At 39.9% G+C, this 24,273-nt stretch overlaps 1 protein-coding gene across 3 annotated transcripts in view; it reads left to right on the forward strand.

Annotated features, from left to right (window-relative positions):
* The window catches only part of NTRK3 (neurotrophic receptor tyrosine kinase 3), a 449,021-nt gene that overhangs the window by 56,620 nt on the left and 368,128 nt on the right, over positions 1-24,273 (forward strand). For all 3 annotated transcript variants that reach the window (XM_027852115.1, XM_027852116.1, XM_027852117.1), the window contains exons 2-3: positions 21,545-21,619; positions 22,837-22,908. In XM_027852115.1, coding sequence (XP_027707916.1) covers positions 21,545-21,619; positions 22,837-22,908 — 147 coding nt within the window. The remainder of the gene's footprint in view (positions 1-21,544; positions 21,620-22,836; positions 22,909-24,273) is intronic.

Consider the following 24,273-nt stretch of genomic DNA (forward strand, 5'->3'; position numbering starts at 1 on the left):
CTTTGCTCTAGAATAGTTGGGGTTAGGGAGCAGATGATCTTTGTTTCCTAAATTCCATAGCCTCCAAACAACATGGTCCTTATAATGGTCCCTTGGGGTCTAAGGAATTGCTCTTTATATCATTGTTCTCTTCTTGTGACTCTCACACAGTGTATATTTCAGGATATTCCCAAATGTGGACATTTCAGGAAAAAGGATTTGTTTGGGTGACTAGTGTCGTAAGGATTTGTAGGGGAAGCTGAATAAAGGCTCACTTCTCTCGAGTGGAGGTTCAGGTTTGTGAATGGAGAGGAGGTAATATCTATAAACTCCTAACCCAACAAACTCTTGGGGCCTATTGCATTCACTTATTCATTTAAACCATTTTTGGGAAGCATTTAGTATGCATCAGCTACCATGCTAATTGGTGAATGGGATGTAAAGATGTCGTTGAGAAGCTTCCAATCTAGTATAGATTGTAAGCATGGTAGAATGAAAAAGCTCAGGATTTGGAGTCAAGTGGTCTGGGTTCAAATTCCTTTTTGGATGCTTCCTTTCTCTATGACTCTCACGAAGACACTACCTCTCAGCCCCAGTTTTCTCATCCAGAGACAGTATATACTTCTATTAATTACTTCAAAGGCTTTTTGTGAAATTTAATTTAGTTGGGGCAATGAGACATCCACAAATAACTCTATATATATATGTGATAGATGCCATGTGAGTGGTACAAAGGAGCTCAGCAGTTCCCTTCTTGTTGGGGGAAATAAAAAGAATAAAATATTTATAAATAAAGAAATAAAAAAATAAAAAAATTCATGAAGAAGGTGAGATTTGAATGTGCCTTTAGGCTTGAAGGACAAATAGAATTTGGATGGATGGTTTTCAGGAGGTAGACAGGAGGGGTTATTCCAGGTGGAAGAAACAACATATGCAAAGGTTTGGAGGATGGAAGGCATATTCAGGGAATGTACGTATAGACCAGTCTGGCTGAAGCAGGGGGGTTGTGTAAGGAATAATGGAAGAATAAGGCTGGAAAGACAGGGGATTCTGAGTCTAGCAGCTGGTAGTAGGGAGGACTCCGAAATGAAAGCTGGCATTGGCTTCTCTAGCACTTACCTGACCATATTTCATTTCCCACTTTCCCAGACATTGCCATATTTCCCAATGAGATCAGTCATGTCAGTTTCACTTTCTCATCCATTTCTGGTCCTGGAACTTTGTCCTTTCAAGCGTAGATCCTTTTAGTGGGAAATGGGGCAGTGCAGCAATTGTGCAAGCCACTCTTTGAATCCTTGTAATTCCATGCATTACTTGCATGCCATTTATAGTTGCTTAGAAATGGGTTGTCTACTCTCAAGCATCTTTCTTGATCCAGTTATTTCAAAGCACTTTATACAGCCTCATATCCTGTCACAGGTGGGGTAAGCTGGAAATAGCAAGGGAGTCACCTCAGAAATTCTACCTTCATGGACAGAGAAAAGACTTAGCTGAGAGAAATGCTGATATTAGCCAGATCCTCAAGGTTTATTTGTGTTTTGAGAAGGCAGACTGAAATATTGGGGAAAACACCCCATTGCATTTAGGGTCAAAAGACCTGGGTTTGAGTCATAGTGCCACCTCTTACTAGCTGAGGGACCTTACTTTGGGCAAGTTTTTCCAATTTCTCCTTGCCTCAGTTTCCTTATGTGTCAAATGGGGATAGCAGAATTATCAAATCTTTGAGCTGACTTCATCTGGTTTAGTCCCTTGAGTTCAGTTGTTTTTCAGACATGTCTGACTCTTCATCACCCCATTTGGTGTTTTCTTGGTAGAGATGCAGGAGTGGTTTGCCATTTCCTTCTCCAGCTCATTTTACAGATGAGGAAACTAAGGCAAACAGGGTGAAGTAACTTACCCAGGGCCAAACAGCCAGATTTGGACTTAGCAAGATGTTTTTCTGACTGGTTGAGTTCCTTACTGATACATGAATTCCATTTACAACATCCTGAAAAATTGGTGATCCAACAACTACTTTGATTCTCCAGGGTCAGGAAATATCAGCCCTATCAATTTCACGGCATTGTTGGCAGAATTCAGTTCAATTCAACAAGCATTTATTGAATGCCTGCTATGTTTCAGAACTTGTGGTAGGTGCTTGGAACATAAAGACAAAAACAAATCTTTCCCTACAATTCATACACAAATAAGTAAGAATGGGTGGTTTGGAGACAACATATGAGTGAGGTGGAAAGATACAGGCTGAAGCTATTGTTTAAGTGGAAATTTGCTGAGCTCATAGGCCTAATCATCTGGGGTTGAATTTTAGGAGAGGAATAAAAAACTGGAGGAACAGATGTAAGATCTATTAAAATGATTCTTGCCCATTTGAGGTAGTGATTAGCAATGGTGGAAGAAGGAAGAACTGTAGGGGAATGTGGACCCAGGTCTTACGGATGCCCTGGAGACATACATACATACATACATATATGTATGTATGCATATATGTGTAGGTTTGTATTATATTTTAGCAAGATTTTTTTCTTTAAATAATACTACTTCTATATTTTAAAAATGTGTATAGACACTCCTTCTACCAACACACATAACAACCCCTCTCTAACTTAGTAGAAGGCTTTTGACCACTGCAGTGGCCAAATTAAAAAAAAGAATCATCCATTGGCCAATCCAATGATTCACCTTTCTCAACATATTAGGTTTGTCTTTGAAAGCCAGACCTGTTACCTAAAGCCTCCTGCTAGAGCTTGTGCTCCATTGGCATAGCCTTTAAAAATTAATAATAATGGTAGTTAGCATTTATATACCACCTACTATGTGCCAGGAACTGTGCTAAGCACTTTGCAAATATTATCTCATTCGATCCTAACAACATCCTTGTGAGGTAGGTGCTGTTATTGTCCCCATTTCACAGGTGAGGAAACTGAGGCAGTCAGAGGTTAAGTGACTTGCTCAGGGTCACACAGCTAGTTAAGTGTTTGTGGTCACATTTGAACTTAGGTCTTCTGAATCCAGGCCCAGCACTCTATTCACTGTGCTACCTCACTGCCCCTAGAATCATAGTAATATCATCAATTTAGAGCTGGGAGAAATCTCAGAGGGTCAGTGAGGATGTCTAGCCTAGCCCATGAAGAAATAGGCCCAGATGGGCCCAAGGATGTTAAATGAGTTGTTCAAGTTCACACAGGTGGGAAGCATCTGAGGTAGGAAGACCATTACGTGGTAAATGACGAGAGTTGAAATTTTGAGGCAACTCCATAAAAATATGGATTCAGTTATACAAACATAATAAGGATTCCATTATACAAGTAAAATAAGTAATCAATTTTAAAAGTACTTCATGGTCTACAAAATGCTTTCCTTACAACAACTCTGTGAGATAGAAAGTCTGAGTGTTATTATTATTATTATTCCTACTTTATGGATAAAGAAACTGAGGCTTAAAGAGATTATATGACCAAGGTCACATGGCCATAAATGTCAGAGGCAGGTCTTAAACAAAGGTCTTCTTTCTCCAAATCCAGAGTTTTTCCCACTTGCTTCTTAGGCCTAATGAAAATATACCATCTTTAAATAGAGAGAGAGGAAGGAAGTCATAGAGGTTAGACTGCTTTAGAAAAACATCTTTTTCTCTCCATAGGTAGCACATAGTCAGAGATCACAGAAATTTAGACCTCAAATAATCTGACCCATTTCAGAACATGAGTGTTCTCTATGAAAAACCTGAAAAATGGACATCTGACCTTCTGTTGAAGACTTCCTGTGAATGGAGAAATCACTTCCCCCTGCAATAGCCAATTCCACTATTAAATGTCTTCAATTTTTAGCATCTAAAAGTCTAAATCTGTATCTCTGCAACATGTACCTAACATGTTCCTAGTTTTGCCTTTGGGAGTCAGAGAGACTCTTTCACAGGTCAAACCTTCAAAAACTTGAAGGGTTGAGTTCACCTAAAATCTTCTTTTCTTTGGGATAACCTGATCTCATCTAGTATCATCAGCCCTATTACCTGCTTGTATTCCTTGAGATACTGTTCAGTTTGTTTGTTTGCCTGCTTTGTTTTTTAAGACTGTGTCTGTCTTGCCCAGGCTCAAGTGCAGTGCACCCAAGGGTCCATCCACACTACTGATAAGCACAGGAATTTTGAACTGCTCTGTTTCTAGTTGTTCCAACTAGATTGGATCACCTCTCCTTAGGCAGCCTTCCTTCCTTCCTCCTGGCCCCACTTCCATTCCATTCTCAAGTCCTCACCATGTTGATTCCATACTTGGTTTGGACCCTTGATTGGCTTAGGGCACTTCGACTTAGTACTCCCAAGCTCTACAATTCACTCGTCTCTGCCTCCTTAGTAGTAGGATTACAAGCATGGATTGCCCATGTTAGCCATTGTTTCGGTTGTTCATGCTGTTTCTTAAATGTGGTACCAAGAACTGAACACAATACTTCAGATGTAGTCTGAGCAGGGCACAGTACAGCACGACTGTCACCTCTCTGGTTCTGGATACTGCACCTTTCCTGATACAGTCTAACATCACATTAACTTTTTTTTTTTTTGGTTAAGGGTCTATCCAACCCCCCCAGATGTTTTCACGAAACTGTTTTTTAGCTATGTCTCCCCTATCCTGCAAGCAGTTGATTTTGGAATATCGGTATAAGACTTTATTTTTATCCCTATTAAGTTTCATATTATTAATTATAAGGTGACACTTTAAGGAAGAAATATCTTAATACAGTTGAAAAGTGTTAGATCCTGAGTCAGTCCCCAGATGCTTGAGCAATACCATTTTTCAGCCTTCATCTAGATGGCTATCTTTGGTTGGGAAGGTAATTTTTTCTTGTTTTCTCGGCTCCCACAGAATGTCAAAGCAACGTTTAGGGTAGTGGTGGTTTGGCTCTGCTGACATCTTTCTCCAAGGATCCAAACTGAGTGCCAGTTGGTATCCAGCCACCAGGAAACCTAGATTACAGTTGCTCACATTACAACTTTGGTGCATTGGGGAAAGCACTGGTTTGGGAGTAGGAGACAAACCCAGTTCTGTCATTAACTTGGGCAAGGCATCTTTTCTTTCTGGGCCTCAGTTGATCTCTGATATCCCCTCTACTTCCAAAATTTGTCGATTTACCTATAAAAATGGAGTAATTTCCTGAGCCAGACTTGCTGCCCTCAGTAGAATATCCCCACATGTATACTGGGGATAGTTGATATGGTACCATAACGTCGAAGTTGTTTTTGGAGCTGAAAGATTGAGGCTAACTCCTTTATTTTTGTGGATGAGATAATTTAAATCCAGAGGACTAAGTGACTTACTCAGAGTCACACAGATAGTAAGTAGCACAGCTAAGATTTGAAATCAAATCCTCTTGACATCAGATTTAGTACTAACTCCTTCCATTGTCCCATGCTAACACACCATCTTATGTCCTATCCCAGCGAAACACATAGCAATATAGTTGACTGACTGGGCCATGGATGTTACTGAGAGTTGTTGTGTGGATCTTCACTCTCCCCCACGTAAATAGTAGAAAGGGCGCTAACTGGCTTTACACTGAAACTGAGCACAATTCTGGGCACACAGTAGACATTTGATTGCTAGTTGATTTATTAATTGAGATCTTTCAATCTATGCGGTTACCACTAGATTCCTTAATATCACTCAGTAATTTGTGGCAGAGCTGAGCTAAGCTGGGCTTGATGGGTAAAACTAATTTCAAATGGTTTTAATTCACCTCCTCCCTTCCTCCTGCCTCTTACCTCTCTCCAGTTGTCCCTCCCTCCTTTTTCCTTCTCTTCAGGTATTCACAGGAGGCTATCGCTTCCTCTCCTGAGTCATCACTCAGTCAGAGAAATGTGTATTGAGCCTGGCTAATCTCCTCTTGGAAGTCAGTGCCTCCAGCCCCTGTCATGTCCTTGGCATACTAAGTGGGGTCTTCCTGCCTGCTGGGTTTGATTTCAGAAACCAGCAGTGGTATTCATTTTAAAAAGCCCCTTAGTTCCCTAACTAAGCCCTGCTGTCACCAACTTTCATTAAAGGGTGTCAGCTTTAGAGGGGATGAGTGGCTTTGAGGTGGGGGGGTGGGCTGTTTTGTTCGGGGTCTTCTCTGTTCTAAACCTTGGAAAAGGTATAATAGAAATTGAGGGGGAAATGGGTAAATTTTCCCTGGCGTTCCTGGTACTTTTAACCTTAAATATTTGGATACTATGTCCTATTTTCCCTGTGTGTTCAATAGTGGGGCTGGCTGCTTCCTAGTTTAAGGTCTTTCTTTTGTCTTTTTCTTCCTTCTCATGGAGATAGAACTTTGCTAATGTTTCCCTTCAGACCTAAAGCTCCTCTTCAAGGACAAAAAATATTTTTAGAGCTATTGGGTATCTTTGTTACTGAGATAGCCTTGTAAAGGAAAACTGACCATGCTTTTCATTGTCTGATTTAGTTTGGGGCACAAACAAGCCTAGTTTATTTTCTTTATACCCTTTCCATTCACCCCCCCCCCCCAAATGGGATGAATGATCAAGAAACTTGACCCAGGCCAAAGCATTTTCTTTTTTAGAAATGGGCTTTGAGGTCTATCTTTTCCCTTCAAATCTCTATCCCAGTGTTAATGATAAGAGATGGTTGCTGAGGGAAAAATAGCTGCGAAGTCAGTTGTTCAACATATAAGTTATAATATGTATTATATATATACATGTATATATCACTTTATAGTTACAAAACACAACATATACATCATCTCTTTAAGTCCTGACAATAACCTTTAAGAGGTATATTGTCCCCATTTTACAAATGAAGACATTATAGCCCAGGGAGTTAAGTGGCTTCCCCAAGGTCACTTAGGTAGTAAGTGGCAAAGCTGGGACTTGAAAAATGGGTATGATTCCAAGTTCAGTGCTCTTTCTACTATGCCATGCAGATACAGAAATAGAAGACAATAGCCTCTGCCCTCAAGGAAATTGCTTTCTTACGATGGAAATAGGGCAAATAATGACTCCATACTCAAGTGACAGTATCACATAAATGCATTGAACAGCAATCTTGCTAAAACAATGCAAAATAATTTAAAAGGGTGAGAAGGATAAAGGACACAGTAAAAATTCATGTAGTGGCTGAAATTAGGTGATTTTAGTTTGGAAAGGCTTTTTGGAGGAAATGAGATGTAAGCATAGAATTTTAAACGTGGATGGACAAAGCCACAATTTAGTAAATAGGGATTGAGAGAAGGATAGGAATTATAATAGTTTAGAGGTTTAAAGACTCTGGGTTCATTCTTTGGCTTTTGGACATATGTCTTCTTTGACCCACCTTACAAATGTAAGACTCCAATTATAAAGTACTGAACAAAAGACTTGAAGGAACTAATGTTAAACCTGTTATCATACCTATGTGAAATTATTACAAGTTTGGAATTTGGTTAGAGAGATTGAAGAATTGTCATGTACTTAGGCCATGGACAGACTCAATGGAACTTTTGACATTTTTTTTTCTCTTTTCCTAATCCTTGCATTCTTGAACTGTGAGTGTTTTCCTGCCCAGTTCAGAGCTGCACCATCAGTTCAGAGCTTTGCAGCACCAGTGCTTTGGGGTTGTAACCCCTGGTAAGATTTTGCTCTTGAAGGGCTATTGCCGAGCTGACTGTCAAGGCCCAAGAAAACTTCCACAGCCAAGAGTTGTGGTTTCCATGGTACTGGAAAGAGGAAGGGAACACCAGGTTGTAGGGGTTGTTTTTTACATAAGCCTGTGCCATGTCCTTGGGTTTGCTAGTTTAGCCTTGTTGTCAGTAGTATAGGAGGTAGGGGAGGGGTACTAAGTGAGTTCAGGGTCAGTGAGCATCAGTTCCTGTTTTTTTTTTAATCTTTTGAAGTTTGAGTGTAGAGACCTTGTAGATAGCTGAAGTTGCTTTACCTTTAGTACATAATCTCTGTTTTGGAGAGTTTTGAGATGTCTTGGGAGTCAGAGAAAATGTCTAGTCTGCCATCTTGTTGCTCACTGTAATGCTCAATGAATGGTACAGCAGATAACATCTCTTAGAGTGCTGGAAAGTTCAAAATGAGATAGAGAAGTGGAAAGACCAGATAACAACTCCAAAAAATCATGCCTTTTAATTTATGAAAGCCCAGAAATCAGGCGATGACATGTGCTGTTTCCATCTCTTAGGTAAATTCAGGGACACTGGTGCTTACATGGCTATTAGCAGTTGGTATGAGATATGTTTAATAGGGTCAGATAAGAGTATACTTCCTATCTGTAAATACCTTGAAGAACTGCAATAGACATGTTTTTGGCTCTTGCTTTACAGGAAACCTGGTCACTTGTACCTGTATCTTCCAATGTCTTGCTAGACTATGAAAATTTTGGGTAAGGGCTGTTTTTTCACTTCTCTGTGGTGCTGATAAATTTACCCTATGAGAATGGGTAGGGATGAGATTGATAAGGGAATGGACAGAAGAGATAGACCACCTCCCTAGCCTCTGCAAAGTAGTCCCTTGAACTCAGAACAGAGATGCCACTAGGACATAGTGTTCTTGTTCTAGGGTGCTGAAATTTAGAGGACGCTGACAGAACTCACATTCCTTCAGCAGCCATGGAAATAGCTGGATTTAGCACCACTTAATAAGAATAATTAATTTCAAAGATCTTCATCCCAACCATTTACCCTGTCTCTGACTTCTGTGTCCTGGAGGCTGATGTTCTGAGCCCTCTGTATCCTCTACCTCAAAATGAATTTGTCTTAAAAAGTTGGTGGCAATTTTCTTGCTGCTTGACTTGTTTATATCTTGTGATACTTGCCCCTGGTGTGATAAATGTTTGCTACGGCTCTGCTTAGAGACAACAGTAGGTGAATTATGTATGGATCTTGTCAAGTGTATCATTCGAGCCCAAGTGCAAAGAAGAAGTTAGGATGTAGTGGGAAATAAATAGAATCAAAGAATTACATAATGAAGAATGTCAGAGCCTGAAGGGAACTTAGAGATCATCTCATCTGCTCTACTCATTATGTGGACAAGAAAACAGAAACTTAGAGTGCATTATTCAAGGTCAAATGACTTCAATAGTGATAGACTTGGGATTCTGAGAGCTTCTGATTCCTTATCTGGTGTTTCTCCTGGTTCATGATTGGCTAAAGATTGGCAATAGTCAGTCAATAAGCATTTATTAAGTGCCAACCATGTGTCAGGCATTGTGCTAAGTGCTAGGGATACAAAAAGAGTAAAAAGTCAGTTCTTGCTCTCAAGGAGCTTATAATCTAATGGGTAGTGATGGTGGCAGCTCTTGAGAGGGGCTAGAATGAGAATGAAAATCATGCAGAGGATGTGGTAAGAAGGCTATATGCCATACCTTCAGCCATCCCAATTAAAAGCATTAACATTATCTCTTACCCAACTAATTGCCTCTGTTCTTACTCCTTCCAATCCCAACTGTTTCAACTAATAGGCTATTAGTATGTACATATATACATATATATGTACATCCTATATACATATATATGTATATAGCACCTAATTAAGGCAAAGGATGCAGTGAAACAGTAGGGGCACTGGTGCCTATTTATCTAGCACATGTGTAGCCTATGCCCATCTCCTTATTCTGACAGGGGCAGCTTCTTTTGACATGCAGAAGTAAAGAGGAAGGGAAAGTAAGGGTCATGTGTGCTATTTATTTATGGAAATTTTTATTGACATCTTTCATTTTTATATCACTTATATGTTCCAATCCAATATGCCCTTCTCACTCCTCTAGGTCCATTCTTTATTATAAACAGTTTTTTTTAAGGGAAAAATTATTCAGCAAAACTAGCCAATGAACCAAATAAGTCCTGTCATGTTCTACACCCATAGATGCCCCTCCCCACCCTGCCACCTTTGGTTATGGTTATGGTATTTAAATGGCTATTGCTTTTTCCTTCTACCCTGAACTTTGTCTCCATTGAAGCCTTGGCTAAATACGTGGATGGTGTGGGCAATGAGGAGGAAGAAAAACTGAAGAAAAGAAAAGAATGTTTCCTGCTTTTAAGAGCCCTGTTTATACTATATTTGTTGCTGTTATTCGGTCATTTCAGTCTTGTGTCTGACTCTTTGTGACCCCATTTGAGGTTTTCTTGGCAGATACTGGAGTAGTTCACCATTTCCTTCTAAGGTTCCTTTTATAGATGAGGAATCTCAGGCAAACAGGATTAAGTGACTTGCCCAAGGTCACACAGCTAGTAAATATCTGAAGCCAGATTTGAACTTACAAACTAGGCCTGGTACTTTCTCCACTGAGCCACCCAGCTGCCTTTATACTCTATGGCTAGAATCTATTAGGCCCTTAAACAAGTACTAGTTGATTAAATAAATGAATTTTTATCCGTATACCTCTTCCTACAGAAGATGACCTCCCAACCCAGTAGATTGAAGTGGGAGGGTTCCATGAGTTAGAAAACCTTTTATATGCCCATGACATAAAGCTCAAGATCAGGAGTTTTGGTTCCATGTGAGAGGAAGCTGGGAGCCACTGCAGGCTATTAAGAAGTTTAGCGATAGAATCAAAATTCACCATGAGGAAAATTAACTTCTGTTGTGTTCAGGACTATAACAGAGCCAGAATGGGGCTGGAGGTAGTGATAACAGATCAGGAATTAAGCTTAGAACCTAGATTAGAAGAGTAGCTAGAGGAGAGGAAGAGGGAAGGATCAGAGAAATATCATGGTGGAAGAATCGGCAGGAAATGGTAAAACATTTAGTCAATGATAACCCCAAGGCTACAAGCCTGTGGGATTAAGAGTATAGAGAAGTATGAATTAAAGATAATCCTTCCAGCGAAAGACAATGAGTTGTTTATGACATGTGATTTAGGAGGCTTTTGACATCTAAATGGAGATGTCAAGAAAGACTGAACTGGGGAAAAAATTAGTGGTCAGGTCTTTGTGAAAACTGTGTTTCAGTGGTAATTGAATTTGTGAGAATAGATGAGTTCCTCTAGGGAGCAAATGAGTAAGGAAAAGAACAGGGAGCTTTTTATAGGGATGTATGTCCTACCCTAGCAGAAAGAAAAAGAGGAGCCAGCAAGAGGGAGATCTAAATTTCCTCCTGTGGGAGGGGCAGGTGTGGTCTCTACAGTTATGTTTCCTCCTCCCATCTTGCCAAATTGGACTCTATATACTTTTAAATTTTTGGCTGATTCCCTTTCTCTATCATAAAGGCTAGGTGCTACTGACTGCACCCTCCCCCTTTCCCCCAACCCAATTACCTTTAATTGCCTTGAGTAGTAACCCCAAGTGACTGCCTATGCCTGAATCTTTTATGGAAATGGCCCCAGGGCCATATCTTCTTCACCGTAAGCCTCTAGATATTTTTCTCTGGTTCCTGACCCATCTCTTCCTGGCCTCCTCCATTGTATGACTTTGTCCTCTGTTTTCTTGGCTCTGTTAATGCTCTGACTATAGGATTAGATATGCATAGAGGAGAGAGATCTGCATCACCAGACCGATCTTATTTTTATGATTGTTACCTTGACTAATCACAACGACATCCTCAGGCTTCCGTGATAATGAATGTTGCAAAGGTAAGGACTCTTTCTCCTCTTAGCGACCTGGAATTGCCCTCTACAGATATAACCAACCTCAGCTTTGCAGTGCCTTTTCCATGTAATCCAGGAGCAGAGTTGCAGTGGGGAAATCTACCCTTTTAATAGGGGAAAATATTGCCCTCGTAAGTCTTTATGCAACACACTTTAGCTTAATGCTCACTTACTGATTCAGTTTTATAACTTCCATATTGAGTGAATTAAGTCTTCCATGCTGGTAGTTATTAAACGAGTGATAAGTACTTTATAATACAGTAAAGGGTGGCCTGGCTGCTTTATATTTTCCTGGGGAAATCTGTTACCTGAAGGATAGCTCTCCCAGGCTGCCCAGGGCAAAGTGCTCCTGGGCACAATTTTTTTTTTGCTCTTATTGGGCTTTTTCCAAATGATGAGCTTTAGGGAACACTGAGAGAAAAGTGGGCTGAGAGGGTCGAAGAAGATATCTCTTCTCTGGCCTTGGGTTGCTCCTTCTTTTGTTTCAATAGCTGGAGAACCACCAGACTTCTCATTGGTTCAAAGCCAAGAGACCTGGTTTGATTCAGAAGATTTGTAGGGAGGACTTCTATTTTGTCTGTCCTCTGTAGATTGCTAGAGCAAGCCAAGTCTGCCCTGAATCATATTCCTTCTTCTAAGAACCTCAAGGGCCCAGGCATATTAAATGCTATAGGGTTCATTTTATTAGCTTTTGAGCTCTGTAAAAGGCTAGAAGAAACCCTTGTCTTTGTTCTAATTGCTAGTCCTAGGAAGACTGGGCCATCAAGCACTCTTTGACTTACTTTGAGGTCACAAGGGTTAAGGGATTTTTATACCTAAACTCTTAGACTACATCCAGTTATTGAAGGTTTCTCAGCCTCCTGATTGTTGCTTTTTAGACAGGTGCTTTAAGCCCTAGGGTTTTGGTAGTTTACATAGGGCCATCGCCTCTTGGAAATGCGTCTCACCTCTGGTATAATTTCTTTTGTCATCTTCTATAATCTCAGGGAATGGGATTTTTTCTGTTGATAAACCCTGATGCTGCTGATAATGGGATGTTGGTGTTTTGCATGTCTTTGTACTTCCCAGCTTTTATGAGGCTGTCAAGATTGTGGGCTTTGAAACATTCTCTTTGAGGAGGCTTAAGTTCATGGTGTCTGTGAGTTTGGGTGGGGTATCATAGTTATGGAGAAGGGACTAATGTAGAGGAGAATAGAGGCCAAAGTTGATTTTCTCTGAATTCAGGAAGGGAAAATGAATAGCTATTTTCCTAAGCATAGACCATGATTTGATTTTGTCTCAGAATAAATGTTGCTACTATTAAAATCTTTCCTCTTGAGGAAATGTTTCTACAACAGCTTTCCTCCATTCCCACTATATTACCAGACTTTTTCCTAGGCAACTTGAGACAATGGAATAATGGGCTCCATCCACAGTGACCTGCCAACTTAGACATGGGAGGATAAGCAGCTGAAATCATGGTAGTGGCAGGTTTGCAATAGTGTGGACTAACCCAGTTTAGGTATCAGGAAATGGAGGGACTCTGGAATTTCCCAGGGCTCTCCTGCTCTCATCCTTCTTTTCTTAAAGTATTTAACTCATGGAATATCCCTCTGGAAGGAAAGCACACAGAAATGGAAGAAATTCAGCATGATTAGCATTCATCAATAAGACTTTAGTAGCAAGGGTTTGGGGAAAGCTAACATGGAAAATATTACTTTTCATTCAAATAGTTTTGGGATTTCATTTAATTATTAAATGCAAGTTAGAAAACACTTCAGAGAACATCCAGTTCAATCTGTTCCTGAACAAGAATCCTTTCCACAACATCCTCAACAAATCTAACCTTTGCTGGAAGACTATTAGTCACTGGGAACTCACTTCCTTTGGAGACAAACCATTCCATTTTCAGACAGCTTTAATTCTAAGGGAGTTCTTCCTTATATCTCGATAAAATTTGCCCCTCTCTAGTTGCCACATATTCACACTAGTTATGTTTCATATGTTTCAAGCAAAATAAAAATTCCTCTTCCTCATGGCAACCCTTCATATACTTGAAAATAACTATCATGCCTTTTCTTCCCTCTCTCCTTCACCCCTTCCACTCCCAGTCTTCTTTTCTTGAGACTAAACATCTCCATTTGTTTCCACTGATCTTTATATAGCAAGATTTCAAGTCCCTCTCCATCCTGGTCACCCTCATCTTGACATGCACCAGCTTGTCAATGTCCTTCCTAAAACTGTACCCAGAAAATGATCACAGTATTCTCTTTGTGGTTTGATTAGGGCAGAGTAGAGCAGGATAACCAGCTCCTTTGTTCTGGACACTATATTTCTACCAACGTAACCTGAGAGGGTGTCTGTCGCATTAACAATAAGAGAGGTAAAAATACTGTTGTGCTCTTCTCTGGGTAAGATTTCCGGGTTGTTATTTTGTATTGTTTACCACTATTGAGTTTGTATTCTCCTAAAATCTCTGAGTATTTTTTACACGAACTGTCATTTTTCTGTATCTTCCTCATCCTGTATACATGCAAGCAATTTTTTGAATCCAGCAACAGGACTTTATTTTACCTCTAACGAGTTTTATCTACAGCAAGGTCCCAATGAGTATGAACAATGAATCCAGTGATGTGGTCACATTATTTGAATTTGCAATGCATATTTCCACTGGGCTAGAACCGATTTTCATATTTTATATAATTGTAGCTTAAAATAATGCAAATATGAATACATGCAATCATTTCATGGGGTCCATTTTATGTACTAATTGAAGTCTAGTTATAATTAGATTCAGCCCATTGTTTTAGCCTGTTGGGATTTTCTGGATCTTGATTTTTGTCTTCTAGTGTGTCAGTTAACATCTTTGTGGCATTTACAAATTTAATAAGCATGCCATCATAGAGCAAAAACAGGTTTAAGGACAGATCCCAGGAGCACTGGAGATCCCCCTTCAGGTTTCTATCAATACATTAATTACTACGGATCCAGTCACTCAACCAATTCAGAATGTAGCTAATAGTAAAATCATCTAGTCTCCATCTCTTTGGAAGGACATTGAGTCATATCACAAGATCATAGGATCATAGGATATAATAAGACTTTATCAAATGTCTTTTATCATCTAGTTATACTCAACAACATTTCCCATATTCTAATGTCTTGCCAAAAAAGGAAATTACTTTAGTCTCATTTCAAGAATATCAATGTATGACATTCTGTTGAAACCATGTTGTTTCTTAGTAAGCACTGCTTTCCTTTCTAAGTGCTCCCAAACTATGGGGTATCATCTAGGAAATGTTAACACCAGTGCCTTGGAGTGAAATAGGAAGAACCCTGTACAGGCTGAAATCCAAGACTCCAGAGGGTGGGTCTGTATCTCTGTGGGACCATCATTACAGAGTGTGAGGAATTAAGTACCACCCCTTCCAACTATATCTATGTGAACATGGGAAAATGCAACTTCCTGAGCTTCAGTTTCCTCCTCTAAGATGGGGAATGATGATACCTGCCCTGCCTACATCACAGAGTTTTTGTAATGATCAAATGCAATAACAGGAAAAGTGGTTTGCAGTGATATCAAATGTTTGTTACAGTAAAGCACAATATAAATGAAAATTGTTAGGATTATTGCTATCGTTTAGATGTCCTGTGTATTCAGGTGTGTGTAGAGGCTTACTCCCCTCTGCTAAGAACTCCAAAGTTGATCAGATTATTGACCTGCCTGCTATAGGTTCCTATGTTCAAACTGCAGGGTTTGAATTGTCCCCTCTGCACATGGCTCCTGCAGCTTGTTTGGGTGATACTGCCCCTTGGAATGCAACTGTTTCTTTTTAGACTTGGTCCTCTGTTATACCAGGGTCACCAGCACCCACCCCATGGTGTTTTGGTTCCCTGGAACTTCCTTCCCCTCCACAGCTGCAGAGGTGTCTGCATAAGCAGCACCTTACCAACCCCCTTAGTGTCTGTGCACTGTGGAGCTTTTGCTCCAGACGGTTTGTTTATAATGCTAAACATATCAGATAATTGAAAGCTAATGCTTCTGTCTGGATCACTAGACATAATGCTCCTGGATAACAAATCAATTTCCTCATTGCCCTACAAGATGCTGGAGTCAAAAGCGCCACTTACACATTCCTTTCTGCATGTTGACTTATTTGGGGGCCTTGTTGGGATCTCAGTCTTATTTCATAACGTGGCATCAACATATAAACAGGCTGCTGGAGCCAGACTGGCTGCCCAGTGCTCACCCTACTAGCTCTCTTGTCATTCTTGGAATGATCTAGGCAAGAAGGCAAAAGTCTCTTGGGGTCTGTCCTGGATATATTCTGGAGGGAGCATTCATGGATGTGCTTGCAACTACGTTTGGCTCAAGGAGCTACCTATCTTTTCAAGAGCAGGGTGGATTACATTGAAGGCGAGAAATTCAAGGAATTTCAGCTCCATCTCTAGCTTCCTTACCTAAGTATTTGCATGGATATGTTTTTAAAGATGGGCATACTGAAGACAGAGTTCTGGGTGTGTTTATTTGAACACCTGAATCATGATTATACCTCACTTATCACTTACCCAATCTAGAACCCAGGTAAAGAAACTAAAAAAGTCTTTGGGTTGCCAAAGTAGATGTTAGCAAGTCCGTACTTTAAACCCCAGTCACTTTATCCATAAGGTAGTCCCTCAGTTCCACACTCATAGCTTCTTTACCTATTCATTAGACCCAGTTCCTAGTGACTTGGTTAGATTGTTTTCCAGAACACAGAATATTAGAATCAGCATATTACTTGGGAGGAAGAGGAGGAAGCTTAAAGCTTGTTGCTGAAGATGACAAACAGGGTAAGCAGCTGACAGTGGGAGAGGAGATAGGAATACTGTAAGATGTAGATACAAAAGTTTAAAAACACAGGAATCTGAGGCCATTTAGTATAGGGGCAAAGGGTCCAACATACTTCAATAGGCTTTAAAGTACCAATCTTTCCCAGGGCAGTAATGGTCATACTTAATGAAGACTCTAAGTTATCAAGAAAAGTTGAAATTACATTCATGGTCCTTACATGCAGGGGAACATATAAATTTTGGAAAGATTTTCATCCAGAAGAGTTAAAATAAATCATACTTAAAGGGGCAAGTCAGCTATCTGTAAAATTCACTTATGTAGAACAGTTCATTCCCCAATGATGTTGAATAAATGAGGTATGACTGTGTCCAAAGGAACAGTACTTATGTGTATGCTCAACCAATACAAAGTCCTAGGCAGAGAAGTATACTCATGCCTCGGGAAATTCTGCTTATTGATAGGTCTCTTAATAATAGAAGTTCACATTTACCATTTTATAGAGTATTTTAATGTTTGAAAAGTACTTAACATACATGATCTCATTTGATTCCGACAAAAAACTCTGTGAGGGAGGTGTGATTATTATCCCCATCCTACAGAAATAAACCTAAATCTCAGAAATGTAAAGTAATTTGCCTAGAGACACATAGTAAGTGCCAGAGGGGTAGATTCAAACATAGGTCTTAATGACTTTTGCACTCCATCCACTATGTTACATAGATGTGCACATTTTGCTTTTATATACTCCTCTCCAGAGTCCATAGTCCCCAAGGGACACTGCTTTAATGTGACTTATATCATGGTAAAAAAAAAAAGTTCTGTGAAGACATCCAGAAAGAGGAACGCGAACTCAGAGAAAGGTGTGAGTCAGACCCTAAAGGAGGAGAGTATTGAGGAAGAGGGAGTGGTCAATTCAACAAATTGAACCAACGGTTTTAAAACTGCCTGACTGTCATATGCAATCCAGGTTAAAGACAGAAGAAAGTTCAAAGGGCATTAAAAACTATGAAAATACCCTGGGATGTTGCAATTATGAAGTCAGTGGTTTGTGGAGTTAGATTAAACTGGGATTCATTATTATGTTAGCTGGCAGTGATTATCTGTCTATCTATCTATCTATCTATTGGAACTGGACATATGATTTCGCTGATGTAGGGAACTCCTAGATGAGAAAACTTCTTGTACTAAAGCAGCTCGACACCTTCTCTTATATCTTAGAGCAGAGGTATCAAACATGCTGCTTGTATATCCTGTGTGCTCCTGAACCATATTAAAATGTAATTGGGAATGTTTTTTAACAAAATAAATAAATAAAAATACAATAAACCATAGATAACATTAATATGTGGCTTTCTGAGTCAACATGTGGCCAGCTGGGCTCCTTCCCTGAGGTTTAGTGCTGCTTGTTTCTGTCTGAGTTTGAGTCTCAGAGAATCCCCCAGAGCACTGAGAGGTTGAGACTTAACCTGTACCCAAAGTCACACAGCCAGTATGTGTTGACATGAGACTTGAACCTTGATCTTCCTGGGTCCTAAGCTGTCTCCATCTCCTGTACTAGGCTGCCTCACAAATATGGATTCATATATACACAATTTATATAAGAATATATATTTATGAAGCAATACATATGCACTATATAGGTGTATATGTGTATACACACAATAGAATACATATATGCATATATATCCATATATGCATATATATGCACATATATATGTATCACTAGATACATAGGTGTGTAGCTACACATAAACCTGTATATCTATCTATGCATATATGTGTAGATATATAAATATACATGTATATGGATATGTATGCAAAGGAACATTGAACCATTATCATATTCCAAGGGCAGGTAGAGATGACTTTATAGTACAGTTGTGCCCCCCTAAGAAAACCCTAACCAGTTAAACTAGAATTATGGCATGTCTGATCTCAGAGGGAACTTAGAGAAAGATAATCTAGTCCAACCCTTTTATTTTATAGATGAGCAAACTGAGGCATATATAAGGAAAATGACTTGTCCAATGTCTCCCAGTGATCTAGTTAAGATTTTCTGACTCTCAATCTAGTTTTTTTCTTCTAAACTATACTACCAGGAGAAATTATTTTAATTACCAAAGGGCTGTTGTTAAAGGCTTTTTTTTTTCACATGTTTTTCTCCCTAAGACTTGTTGGGTTTTGTTTAAAGATTATTTATTCCTTTGAAGTGATAGAATAGTGGGATAGGAATTGGGATAGAAGCAGAGAGTGTGAACATTTTAGAGACTGGACCCCATGATTTCATTCTCAGAGGGAACTCAGGGATGAGGATATACCCTCTATCAAAGCAGATCACCCAGCACCTGTTTGCAGTTTTTCTAGCTTAGGAAGTTGTCTGGGAGTATTGAGAAGTGACTTGCTCAGCTCATACAGTCAGTATGTGTCAGAAGTAACCCAGGGCTTGCTGACTTCAAGGACAGCTCCCTATCCCTTAGGTCACACTGCTCCTAAAGTGTTAGGAAATACTGACAATTAAAGATCAATATGAAATATGGATATTTCCATGCATCTGTGATCTCACTGATGGGGGTATTTCCTTCACTGATACAGATAATAACCATTGATGCCTTCTTATCCCATCTTATCTTTTCCAAGTCCTCCAATAAATCCTCCACAGGGAATTCATACAATTTTCTGGGGGTCCTTCCTCCAGATCTCTTGACATTGCCTGGATACCAGTGAATGGTTGAATGAATGAAAAAAAATATTTATTAACAATTTACAACTAGGGGCAGCTAGGTGGCACAGTGGATAGAGCACAGGCCTTGGAGTCAGGAGGACATGAGTTCAAATTGGCTATGTGACCTTGGGCAAGACACTTAACCTTGATTGCCTCAAGGGAAAAAAAGAGCTTACTATGTGCAAAGCACTGTGTTAAGTTCTGGGGATAAAAACAGGAAAGCAGGTAGTCCCTGCTCTCAAGGAGCTCACACTTTAATGAGGGAGACAATATACACAGGGATTTTTAGCTGTAAGTCAGATGGAAGGGTCCTATGGTTCTTAGGGTGCTGTGGGAAAGCAGATGGTAATGCATGTTCTTTCCTGTCATTTTGACTGATAAAATCACATCTTATGGTCATGTGGAACCATCAGATAGTGCCAAGAACTTGAGTGGTTGGAACTTTCTTTTCTAGATCTCCAGTGGCTATGGTTGCTGAGGAGACAGGGCTAGGGCACCCTCAGAAGCAGTTGCCGGGTTGCGTGTCTACAAAGGTTACTTCTCGGGATAATGACTGTGGAGGATGGACTAGAAGCAGGGTTGGTGACCTGGGGAATGCTGCAATTCAAAAGTTTCTTAGGCTTACCTGCCCATTAGCGGCAGTTGGTTAGCAATGAAGCATGCTGACTGTCCATTAGTTAGCTCTTGTTCTGGCTATAGGAGAAATCTATCTGCTTTTCTGGTTATGTATCTTTGGGATGATATTCCTAACATCAGTGATGTCAAACTCAATTAGAAATGGGATCCAATAAACCATACATAAGCTTTCTTACTGGCTACATGTTCACTTAGAAAACCACATATTAACATTATCTATGTTCTATTGTAGTGTATTTATTTTGCTAAATATTTCCTAATTATATTTTAATCTGACTCGCCCTTCCACCTATTTGTTCCCTATGCCTTACATCACTTCTGCACAGTTCTAAGTTGGCAATATGCCACAACCCACTCAAGTCTACCATCTACCTCTTTGTTTGCCCTCTGGATAAACAATAGCTTTAATTTTCCTTGTCTCAAGAAATCAAGATAGAGATGTAAAATTATCACATAATTTAGTAGGAGAATATTATTCTTTTTTTTCACAAGAATGGGATTTACATGTAACTTTGCTGTAGCTTACCTATTACATAAAGTGAGATACATCTAAATGAGAATTGTTCTGTATGAACATTTAATGTGGCTCTGGAGAATATTACAGTCTCGTGTTTGGGGAGTTCTATTCCTTTCTGTCCTTATTCTCAGCCAGATTTCTAGGCCTGGTAGGGCCAAACAAAGCAAACCATTGTCAGGTGGCTTGTGATGAGGCCATCTCAGAATAGAGATAGCTTGGAACTGGGATTGGGCAGCATAAGTGGTGCAGTGGATAGAATGTTGGACCTGAAGGCAGGAAGACCTGAGTGTAAATCCTGACTTAGATAGTGAAGGGTGTGGCCTTGGGTAATTCTCTTAATCTTCAGTTTCCTGAACTGTAAAATGGGCATAAAAATAGGACCGAGATCACAGGATTATTGTGAAAATTAGTATGAGATCATGCATGTAAAGTTCTTTGAGAACCACAGAGTACAATGATGATAGGTCCTTGACAGGTATTCTTAGAAAGGGCTTCAAGGAAATGTGAAGTCAAGTGGATGTTCTCCACACCTGGTCATAGAATAGTCCTTAAATGATGCCATTTTCCCAGGCAGTACCCCATATTCTAATGGCCTTTATTAGGGTTGGCAGTTGATGTCAGATGATGGAGGGGAAGTAAAAGATTAGCAAGTCTAGAGAATGATGTCTGTCTTAAGAAGATAATGGAAAATGCTTACTACTCTCTGGTGGAGGACTTTATATTAGAGAACCCAGATCTTCTAGGAGGCAGGCAAGACATTTAGACTCAAAATCAATAGTTACTCTGGATAGGGAAAGAGGGACCTTTCTTGTTTTAGGTTCTTTGGTTCAATGTTACATGTAAAGTATGTTTTTAATGATGATTTTGTTTTTAATGTTGGATGGTTCCCAAATGAAATAATAGGTTTTTCTTTGGTTCCTACTACATCTGGTGTCCACCTCACCAAATGACTCCATTAGTCTTTTTGAGTTTTGGGAGTGAGACAGTTGAGGGGACCCAAAAAAGGTACTATCAGTTGCTGGACTCAGAGACTGTGTGTTATCAAGCCAATAGCACGGCTTTATTCCTTTGTCTCTGTTTCACCCATAATCCTGGTTTTAGCTACCATAATACTTACTACCAAAGCTATCTTGTGAAATTTATTTATTGTTATATCCTAAACACAACCCAACATGGACAGGAACTACTTCAACAACCAAAAAAGACTTTAAGTCTCCAGGAAAGGCTAGATAAGGACTCAAGGTTGGGTGGAGGAGGAAGATGGCTTACTCTTTGAAAGTGAATACTTTCCTGAGCTGAACTAAGCTCTTACCTTTCATTCCTCCCCACAGACACATAGAGAACTGGCGGAGCTTGCATACACTCAATGCAGTGGACATGGAACTCTATACTGGACTTCAAAAGCTGTGAGTATAAACGGGTTTGTACTGAGGTCTTCCTTGGTCCCCTTGTTGGGGTTTAAGGGGAGGGGAGCTTTCCTGTCTTCCAAGACTGAGAAATGCTTGCTAAGAAGTGGTGTGGGGATTCTTGTTCTCTTGAATATATACCTTCTAGTTAGAGATTCTTAGAGCTAGAAGGGATTTTGGAGATCAACAGGTCAAATCCCCTAATATTTAAGAGGAGAAACCCAAGGCCCAGAGAGTATATGGGATTTGCTCAAGGTTATAAAACTAATAAAGCACAGTCAGGACCAGATCTCTGATTTCCTGACTTCATGACCAATGCTTTATCCATTATACTGTGATAAAAATAGTAATAATATAATAATAACCAGCACTTTAAGGTTTGCAAAGCACTTTACAAATATTATCTCATTTCATCCTTCTAGCAACTCTGGGGTGGGTGGGTATTATTATTGTTATCCACATTTTATGGATAAGGGAACTGAGGTAGAAAGTCGTTAAATGATTTGCCCATGGTATCACATCTAGTTAGTGTCTGAGGTAGGATTTGAAGTCAGGTCTCACCTTTAGGTCTAGTACTCTATCAACTGTGGCAACTAGTTTCCTGATGTCTACTTGCCTGCCTGTTGCCTATGAGTTATCCCATATCTCCCAGTGTTCTTTCTCTCTCTCTCTTCTGGGTAGAAGGGGAGGACCTTTAGGGACTTTGAAAGACATTTACAATTGGCGAGTGGGAGTGGTGCCCAGGAAGAGACTTGATAATGAGATGTTTAGAGAAAGGGAGCATACTGGACAGGAACACAGCAACCAGCAGAACTGAGTTAGGCCATTTAATAACTCAACCTATGTCTCGCTTCTTCCATGGAGTCCTTGTTTTCTACCTTCTGGGTGAAGTCCCTATCCATATCCAGTTTAATTTCTATCACTTCCTTTTGGGTGAGGGAGCACAGCTCCCTCTTATTCTTCTTATTTCCCTTAATAAATTCTTTTAGACTGATTATCTATTCTAGCTGAATTCATTTATTCATCAAATATTTATTGAATGCCTATTATAAGCTTGTCACTATCATAGACATGTGGGGAATAAAGAAATGAATATGACTCAGTCCATGCAGGAAAGGAGCTTATAATCCCTCCTTCCCATTAACCCAACGTTAGCTGTATCTCAGATTTTTTGTTTCTCTTTGACCTCTCTTGACCTCCTTTTAATTTTTCCCCAGGACTATCAAGAACTCAGGACTTCGGAACATCCAGCCTAGGGCATTTGCCAAGAATCCTCACTTACGCTACATGTGAGTACAACTGTTCTTGATCTATGTCACAGGGGCTCCAGGACTAAGAGGTAATAATAGCATGGGAGCTTCCTTGAATCTGAGCTTATCTAGGTAAAACCCATCGATTGGGTTTTGTTTTTTTCCGGGTTGAGACCTTCTAGGGGCTGAGCTTTGGGGAAGAAAGGAGCAGAGACTCAAAGAAATTTTTTGTGCATCTTGACATAAAATGAAAAAAATATGCTCATCTATAGACTGTATATATGCATAATTTAATATTATATGTTTGAGTCAGTAGACATAGCATTTTTTTTTTGGTAAAAAAATTTTGGCACCATCTATACTTTTCTAATCCAACTAGATAAGGACTAATCAATGAGTCCTCAAATATTCCAGTATAACATGGAGGTAGAAACTAGCGTTAGGGGTCCAAGGGGATAGGGAAGATATCGATACATTTGTAGTAGAGGGTGCTTATTGAAGAATAGTGGTAAACAAGAGATAGTTAAGATGGAGTCAGATTGCAGTAGGCCTTGACAGCCAAGCAAAGAAGTTTGGATTTAGGATCATAGATATAAAGCAGGTGGAAAGCTTTGGGATCATTTATCCCACCTCTCTCAGAATACTGAGACCTTGTGTGTCTTAAATATTCCAAGGTCTGAGTCCAGGATCACACAAACAGCAAGTAGTGTGAGGATTTGAATTGTTTTCTTACTTCAAATCCAATGTCCTTCAAACTATATACCATTCTGACTCTTGGTAGGGATCTATGGTTTCCTTGGCATAGAGAACTCCCAGGTGAGGAAACTCTACCAATACTGACTGGCACATTTCTCTGCAATTTCTAGTCAGAGAGGGTTGATTAGAGAGAGCTCTGAAAGGATAGATGACCTTTGGGGGTGGGATGACGAGGGAGGCATATTGTTTGTATGTGTCAGAGGTGACACTTGGACCCATGTCTCCCTGACTCCAGTGACATCTTTCTCTACTCTATCCCACAGTGCCTTTTAATGTGATAGGCAATAGGAAATTGCTTGGTTTCAAAAAGGGCATTTATATGATTGATAAAAGTTGGATAAAAATATGAAAGGGAGGAGGAGGATGTTAGGTAAATGAACCTTATATTCTGAGGAAAACATACTTAATCTCCTCATTAGCCTCCTTTACCTCCACTGCAGGGAGGTTTTTGAGTCTGTCTCTGCACTCATTAGCCTTGTAGTCCCCTGTGGAAACCCTGCCCCTCTCCCCTTCTCTGTGGCTGGGGCATTTAACCTTTGCCTCTCTAGACCTTATGAAGGCGGGGTTCTTTTGAAGGTTCTTACTTTAGCTAGTTCCAGGCACAAGGTGACCAGCTGGGCCGCATAATTTCCAAGTAATTAACTATGG

This window comes from Vombatus ursinus, unplaced genomic scaffold (genome assembly GCF_900497805.2).
Source record: "Vombatus ursinus unplaced genomic scaffold, bare-nosed wombat genome assembly UNPS02009205.1, whole genome shotgun sequence".
Taxonomy (NCBI): domain Eukaryota; kingdom Metazoa; phylum Chordata; class Mammalia; order Diprotodontia; family Vombatidae; genus Vombatus; species Vombatus ursinus.